Below are 8733 nucleotides of genomic sequence, written 5' to 3'. Positions count from 1 at the left end.
ATTTAAAAATTTATTTATTTACAATGTTATTTAATTATTTAAATTTTAAAATATTAATTATTTATAAAATTTAATAATCAATAAAATTATAATTTATACTATTATTACATAATTTCATTATTAATTTTTTAAAATATAAAATTATTTTTTATTAAAGTATTAATATTTTTTAAATTTATTACATAATTTACATAATTTTAACTATTTAAAAATTAGCTATGTTAAATATTTTGTTATTTAAGTATTCCAATAATATGCGAAATGTTTAATATTTTTTCTTTTAAAGTTATTACGTAATATTAATATTTTGTTATACAATTAATTAGATATTTTTAATATTTTTTATTTAAAATATTTAGTTATTGAAATATTTAAATAATATTTTATTTTCTGATTTTAAGTTTTATTATTTGAGTAACATTTAAATATTTTTATTTATATTTTTAAAATATTATTTAGTTATTAAATTAAATAATCCATAAAATTATTATTTATATTGTTACTATATAACTTCATTATGGATTTCATAAAAATATAAAATTATTAATAATATGAATATCATTAAATCTATTATAATTATTTTTTGTGTTTTTAGTAAACATTTTAAAATTATTACATAATTTCATTATAATACTTAAATAATTGTGAAATTTTTAATTGAAACTTTCTTTAAATACAATAGATGAAATAGGGTGAGAAGATAAATAGGAATTAGAGACAGAGTTTTAGAGATAATTTAGGAGAAAATGGGGGATGGTTAGTTTCCTAATAAAAAAGAAAGAAAAAAAAAAGAGATGAGCCATGCTGAGGTGGCAACTCCATGGGCTTCTAAAGGAAATTTTGAACCCCTCTAGAATTGATCCGTTGGAATAATGGAGCAAGGAGAGGCCATCTGACGTGGCATGTTCTAAAAATATCATTTTGCTTATTGTTTATACATCCAACCAAACTTAACACAGCCATATATGTTTATCAAAAAAAGCAAAAAACACAGCCATATATTTTCCATTTTCAAGGAACATTAGTTCAACTTCAAGCAAGAGATACCTCTGGACCTGTCAATGAAATAGAACAATGATACTTATTATTGGCCGACATGATTCAGGCCTGCAAGCAGCTTAAATGGACACTTGGGATTGGATTAATGACCAGAGAGGAAGAAAATGTCCCTATCAAACCCATACCCATCTGCAGGTTGCTTCTCCCTGCAAAACAAGGAGCATATGAACGAAGCTGGTGATGGTGTAGATGATTACAGTATGCATGGTCCATTTCGTACTTAACGAAGATAGTTAAGATATATGTTAGAGCAATATATACAGTTGCTCAAACTGTGTGTTGGAGTGGTTTTCTTTTTGGGTGGCCAAGCCCATCCAGTACACCGTCAAGAGAGTACGATCAACCTGCTTGGGGGTTGGGACCGTCCACTATTTCCTGTACAACTTACTTGGCAAAAATGTCGAACACCTTGTGGATGCATAAGGTGCACAAGGTTTTCTAATAGTCACTTTCTTCTCGCAAAGTCAATAAGCCAATAAGTGTTGTGATTAATTTCTTTACCGACAAGAAAAGGAAGTTCTATCTATTTCTCTCTCAGAAATGATGAACCCCAAGAACTATAGCTTAAAATAGCCAACTGGCAAATCTGATTGCATTGTGCAAAGATAGAGATAGAGTGCTCCCCACACCAAAGTGAGTTAATATGCAAATAGGAAATGTGCTATGGGATTGGTATGGAGAGATATATACAAATTCATGGAAAACCATGAACAAATCTTTATTTTTGGACACTCATCCTGTACTTAGGTTAATTGTGACAGTAAGCCTCTCAAACCTTTATTTTTGGACAAACATCTCTCTATATCTTTAGATTTCAGCACTTTTCTCCTAATTATTAGTGAGTTGATAATAAAAGTGAAATTATCAAATTCCTGGCCCATTCGAGATTTCATGAATTGAGGGAAAAATGATGAACCACTCTGCAATGAAGTACAAAGAGGTTTTGTGGCAAAACAAACTTCAAGGGGTTAGAGGGTGGGTGCATGTAATTTACCCATGTAGGTTCAATATTCCCATTATACAACACATTGATTTTTTTTTTTTTTTTTGATATCGTCCAAAAATGTTTTTTAAATACACGAAATGCAAATAATCCAGAAAAAAAAACATATAATACGTGATTAACATAGACTTAAAAATGAGGGGTTGATAATTCGAAAACTTTAATTCAATATAATTTTTAAAGCTTTTAAAACATCTGCGTTTACGTATAAAAATATGCTAATTTTTTTTAAGTCTTTTAGATGAGAATACATTAAGCATAAATTTGTATTTTGAGTGGCACATAGCTGTTGGATGAATTCAGGTTTAGGTCCACTCATGTCCAACAAGAAGTTGACCCACATTTAGGGTGTATGAAAAAGACACCCACTGTAACTCTGCAATCGATGGAGAGACAACCAGACAGGGTTGATAGGTTCTTTGTAGGAGGATGGTTTAGATGAGCGGTGTGGATCAGGTTAAATGGTAAATCCGGTTTGACTTGATGTTTACAAGGTCGGGTTAGGATCAGGTCTATTTAAGTGTAGGATAGGATTAGGGTTTTGATTTTTTAATCCATCGCATCAGGTCATGATACCCTTCTAATTCCATAACCTAATTCCATAACCTTAAAGTTTAGGCTCTCTTTTAATATTTGTTTTGATTTTTCTTCTGTTATTAGTGGAGAAAGTGACACCTTAAAACATTTAAACCAAAATTTCAATCTAAATTAATGACTTTTAGGTTTACAAAATGTGTTCTATTAAAAAAATTACAATTGAAAGATTGCAAGTCGGGTTGGGTCAGTATCCAGTTCAACCATTTATGATCAGGTTGGGTAATTAGGTTATGATTGAGACAAACTCGCACCAAACTTGAACCTGACCCATTGATATCCCTAAACTAGTTGGGTTAGGTCAGCTTCAACTAGAAGCTGCCCAATCCCAACATAAACTGGATTACATCGATTAGCCAGCCCAGATAAATAAAAAACAGAAGATAACAAAGGGTCGACAGGCAGGCTGCCAGGTAATGAAGTAAATCAAAAGATGCCTCTCCCCTACAAAACACTGAAAAAGGTTTGAAAGTCTACTGTTTGGAGTACCAGGCCAGGTTGTCTCTAACATGACCAAGCATCCCAGCCATCTTGGAATGTTATGTGCATGCATGATGAATAAAATTAAATGAAAAGAAAGAGGCTGTCCGTTAGATTCAACGATATTTATTCTTAATTCCCTCCAAACAGATGCAGGATCTAAGCACCCATTTTGATTTTCTGTCCTGTGAATGATATCTCATAAATTTTGGAATCCAAAAATAAAAAATTAAGGCTCCGTTTGTCAGATTTTGTTTGGAGGGAGGGTGTGGTGGGTCGGTGGTAAAAATAAAGGTTTTACAACCGAATCGGAGAACCAACCATCATCGACGTTTTGTTTGAATTAACTTTATTAAGATCATAAGATTGTTTTTCTTTTTCTCACTTTTCAGGAGAAGCACATCAGAAAGATATATAATGAATGTACGATCGAGTTATATCTTTTCTTTTTTTAAGGCCCAAGACATTGCATCCGGCACCAGGAAAAAAGATACTACAATGAGAATTAAGAGTTGGTATGTTAAATGGATGGAGTGAGAGCTGGTGGATGGGAATGAGAAACAAAACCCCAGTAGAAGCTGGCAACATCCACGATTAATTAGCAAAATCATTCTTTCCGATTTTGCTGATGTGGCAGCTTTCTGATTTTGAAACAACGTCATACAAAGGCTACTCTATCAGGGCAGATGAACTATTAAGGGCATTAGACGTTTGGATTAGTGGTTAGTGGTTACTAATTGCTAATTACAAAGCTCCAGCATACAAACAAGCAAAAGCAAAAGCATAAGTAACCTCTTCATAGGCCCATCTCATCAGGCCAATCCCATTACCTTGGGCTGTACAAAAAAAGATTGAGCCCCCTATATATCACTTATGGGGTGTTCTTTTTTTGGATTTTGAGAAGAGGGAAAGTTGGTCAATGGGATTTTGATTCCCGTAGATCAAGAATCACATGTTCTTTTTTTTTTCAGATTAATGTGAGGACCAGGGATGGGCAAATAACTTTCTCAGTAGGGGGGAAGTTTCCAACACTTGAGGCCTTGCTCACTTTTCGGTAAATTTACCTGGGTAAGTTTTTCCTAGGAAACACTTACTTGGGTAAGTGCATTTATCTATGTTCTTTTATTTCTCATGTAAACAAGGCAATGACCATTTTAGTCATAAAAATTCATTATTAAAAATGGCATTTTTGTCCCATTCAAGTGTTTGCAACTTTCCCCTTAGGTGGCAAAGTTATTTACCCACTTAGGAATACCCAAGAAAATAAACTTTCCTTGGTACATATTTGTATTTGTATTCCAACCAAACTATGCCTTAGTGGTAATTGTGAGACCATGAAAACTCAATCATTCCCTGGGTGACTTGAAGAAGTCTTACCCTCCTTCCAGGTGGATAACTTATTTTTCCACTACCAATGAGAAAAATGTCCATTAAACAAGATTTTAAAAACCAAAAAGAGTCTAAAGGTAATATGATAACAGAAAAAACATAGGTAAATGCATTTATCCAGAAAACATTTACCTGCATAAATAACTTACAGTAAACGAGAAAAGCCTTATGTATCGGCCTTGAGACTTAACCAGAAATATTTACGGATGGAACTCTAGACATGGAGAGAGAGAGAGAGAGTGAACATAACTTTTAAAATAAATAATGGGCGAATTAATGTTTATAAATATCCTGACTGGAGGATAACTTGCCCAAACAGAAACAATATTTGACACAGGACCGTGTTAATCTCTTTTGCCCTGTTAGTAATTCCAACTAGACTTCACAACCAAAACTCTCAAATTTATATAACTCCATTATACTCAACAGAAAATTGAGCTTATATGACTATATCAAGTGCAGCATACCACAGCAGAACCCATAGAAGTGTATACGACAACTCAAGTACACCATCTAATAATCTATCAGTCAACATATATGACTACTAGATCACAGCTTAACCAAGGGTATCAAAGTAACTCGTGAATCCTCGGCCTGTCATGGTATAATTGAATCAGTCTATGCTTATCCTGGTAGTTGCTTTACTTCTACGTACCCTTGGATGTCCGTTGCCTGGCTACACCATCCCACCCCATTCGCTCAGACATCCCTGGCTGTTGTGTGGAATTATGGAAGAGCCCATCCACGCTGCCTATCTTGCCCACTGCTACTAGCACCTACATTATCAATGTATTTGAGGACATGAAACCAGTCAGTATTACCAACTAAAGAGGGCCGTTGAAGAACAAACCAAAACAATCTATGCAAAAGAACTAGTCACCGAGGAAGAGAAAACAGGCTATAACATTTGATAAAATGTACAATAATCAGCTAGCAGGACTCCATCTACGTTTTTCCTCAACCCCCCTTCCAAATCCTCTCTCCACTGTAATTATCCTTGTAACAGGAAATAATGAGCATATGATTTAACATAATATCAAAATGTATCAATCCGTATCTCAACGTATATGTATCAGTTTTTTAACCTAGGACATGTGGCCACTTTTGAACAATAATACCCTTCCCAAAGATACCTGAATCAATTCTTGAATTTACTTTTACAAGCTTGTGCCTACATTAAAAACAGGCAGTCAGGCACAAATACGTAAATCAAAAGAAAGCTCTCTTTGGCATGAGCTGAATGACTTATCCCCCCTTGTCGTTTAGTGTATAAAATAGTTTGAGGATATAGTAATCAACCCAACTTCAGTTTCAACCACTAAGAGGCCTACAATCTCCTGAATGAATTATTTTCCAAAAGACAAGCAATAAGTCATTCACCTCAGTAACTTAATCTGTTATGGAACAGCCCCCAAGTGTCAGAAATGAAATGAATACCCTGTTGAAGGCTACCAGCCTACCATCCTAACAGATGCAGGTAAAAACATACCATCTTAATTTAGGGGTGATGCCACTTTTTGAATTTCTAAATCTAATTGATGGTATTGAAAGATTAAAGCCAATCTAGGAGTTTTATTTTACAGCATCCAGGCTAAAGCATAAAGGCTGTACTTACCCTGATTTCCATGCACAATGACCCTCTGATCCCAGCCAGGCAAGTGCTTTCTGGCATTTCCTTTCCAAGCCTCTTCAAAACCAGTAATCTCATCTAAGGAAAGACATGTCAGTACCAGGGTTACCCCTGCTTAAGCAATATAATACTTTCAGTGTTGCTCGATGATTAAAGGCATACCCTCATTGAGATTGTGTAAGGTCTGCATAGTATCCACTTTGCCATCAGAGTTAAGCTTCCGTGTAATTGAATGACCCTACAAGCGCAATACAAACATCATATTTTCACCTCCACAATTACAAAAAGAAATGCTCCATTCAGTACAAACCAACTGCTTTTCCAGAAGTACTAAGTTCCAATTCACTAACATACTAGGCATAAATAACATAAACAAATAGGACATGACTGATCAGTTTGGTCAACAGTAACCAAATGCACAAATGCATCAAAATGCAAAGGAAGAGGACTAGCAGACAAATACCTTACCATGAAGTCCCCTAGATATCCTATGTGTGGCTTGACCTGTAGTTTTATCAGCTTCTCTGTTCTCTTCTATTGTGACCTGATCAAACAGAAGCAAATTAGCAAAGTAATAACCTAAAAGTTCTATTTCATCAAACTCTCAGCCAAACAAAGTACAAATACCCCATCAGTGCCTGCCCTTCTGGTTGTGGAAGAAGTATAGTATGCCCCATTAGCACCGGCATAAGTAACTGAAGAGCTGTGAAAGCTGTAACTGCGAACTTGGGGACGTGCACTATGTGCCTTCTCTGCAAGATAAAAGCCCGAATAATTTACATTTTCAGAATCTGACAACTGCTACAATCTGAATTCTGAAGATTGCATATATTGTTTTCAGAAGCCCAATTACCCAAAGACTCTTACCCTGAACCTGAACTTCATCATCTGGATCCTCAACATACGGCTCCTTCGAGCTAGAATGCGTTCTATGTTTCTCTCTCTTTCCTTTGGCTTTAGCATCTTCTTCATCCTTATCTTCAGAAGTAATTTCTGTGATGATCGGCCCCTTTGGTTTATTAGACTGCGGGGCCCGATTATCCAAGAATCCAGCAAGATGCGTATCTGAATTTCCAAAGGGAATCGCATTTGGCCTGAGCATGTTTGGACCAAACATGCTTTGAAATGGAGTTGTGAAGAAAGGATCATCAAAAGGGTCCCTTCCTCCAAAAATGCTAGACGCTAAACTCCTGTGGCCACCGAAATCAGCAAAAGGATCGCCAAAATCGAAGGAATCACTTCTGCGTGCTCTTTCTCTCTGCATTTTTTTTTCTACGTAATAACCTACGAAAAATCGAAAACAAAACTATAACACTATTAAAATAAGACGACAATGTACTACTGAAAATAGTAACAGTAAAAAGGACGGAAGCCAACAGCGAAGTAAAAACCCAGAAGTCCTCTCAATGAAGGTATCTTCCCGTTACAAAGCTGAAGAACCGAAATACCAAATGACAGAAACACAATATACACATTACCAACTATTTAAGGACGATGACTGCACATGCACAAACAATCCATTAAGGCTGTCTTTGATTTGATGGAAAGTAAGAGAGAAATAGAAAGTTGAAGGAAAGTTCGTAAACAAGTTTTCACAAGATTTATTAACAACTTCCTCAATTTTCTGTTTCTCTCTTATTTTTCTATCAAACCAAACATAACCCAATGAAAAAAGGAAATGGAAAAGAAAACCGATGACGAGTTGCAGCGGAGAAATCAACAGCGAGGCAAAAACCGAGATGATCCTCTCAAGTGATGGCTTATTTTTTCATATAAATTTAAGGAATTGACGACGTTCACAAATAAAAACACCATCAACAATAAAGCAACAAAAACATAACATATCAAAATGATACCATCGATGCCATCTTCGATCAATTTTAAAGGCCACGAGGAAGCGGAAAGCGTACCTTTTATATGTAAAACTTGAGAAATTGATTCAGGGGAGAAGAAGAAGAAGAAGAGGGGCTTCGTGTTAGCAGGGGCCTATATCGTTGCCTCTAAAACCAGAGAAGGAAATCAAGAAGATGAGGAGAATCGTAAATTTCAATTTATACGAGACAGAGAAAGAGAGGAATTGGAACCGTCCAGAGTCCAGAGTCCAGACTCAAGGAATATCAACAATATAACAATATTCTGGTTAGTAGTTAGTTGCAGTCGTAGAATCAGGAGGAATTCTGGGGGCTAGTGACACGTTGAGCAGAGAAGAAACGCTAGCTTCTTGGGCAAAGCATATTGAGTCAATGGAATTTCACCATCCGATGCCATTTTCAGGTTTAGGATTCTGAGTGGTGGCGAAATTGGGTTGAAAAGTCATCAACAATGTCTGCAAGATCCTTGACCGTCAGATTGTGTTTAGGTGGGAGTCATGATAATCATCTTCATCTCGTCTATTAGACTAATAACCACAAAGACGGGACCTTCCTTCTGACCCATAAGCGGTAAACTACCGACCGATTCACTACACTAATTCAGGATAGACGATAGAGTAGGCTGGGAAGGTTGCTATATTGGGCCAACGTTAGTGGGCCATGGGCCGCAATATTGGGCCTCTCATTTAATTGGTTAGATGTGATGA

General features: G+C 35.7%; 1 protein-coding gene across 1 annotated transcript; it reads right to left on the bottom strand.

Annotated features, from left to right (window-relative positions):
* Nucleotides 1-4765: 4765 nt before the first annotated feature.
* Nucleotides 4766-8397, bottom strand: LOC148880258 (uncharacterized). Its single transcript, XM_088962128.1, has 7 exons — nucleotides 8066-8397; nucleotides 7023-7439; nucleotides 6783-6907; nucleotides 6619-6699; nucleotides 6318-6393; nucleotides 6141-6233; nucleotides 4766-5301 (listed from the first exon to the last, which is right to left on the bottom strand). Exons 2-7 carry the CDS (start codon nucleotides 7417-7419, stop codon nucleotides 5252-5254), a joined length of 822 nt encoding a protein of 273 aa, XP_088818254.1. The 5' UTR covers nucleotides 7420-7439; nucleotides 8066-8397; the 3' UTR covers nucleotides 4766-5251.
* Nucleotides 8398-8733: the final 336 nt, after the last annotated feature.

The sequence above is a fragment of the Nelumbo lutea genome, chromosome 1 (genome assembly GCF_056320005.1).
Source record: "Nelumbo lutea isolate HS-2025 chromosome 1, American lotus-T2T, whole genome shotgun sequence".
Lineage (NCBI taxonomy): Eukaryota > Viridiplantae > Streptophyta > Magnoliopsida > Proteales > Nelumbonaceae > Nelumbo > Nelumbo lutea.
Note: the sequence above shows the minus strand (reverse complement) of the source record. Positions and strands in the feature narration are given on the sequence as shown.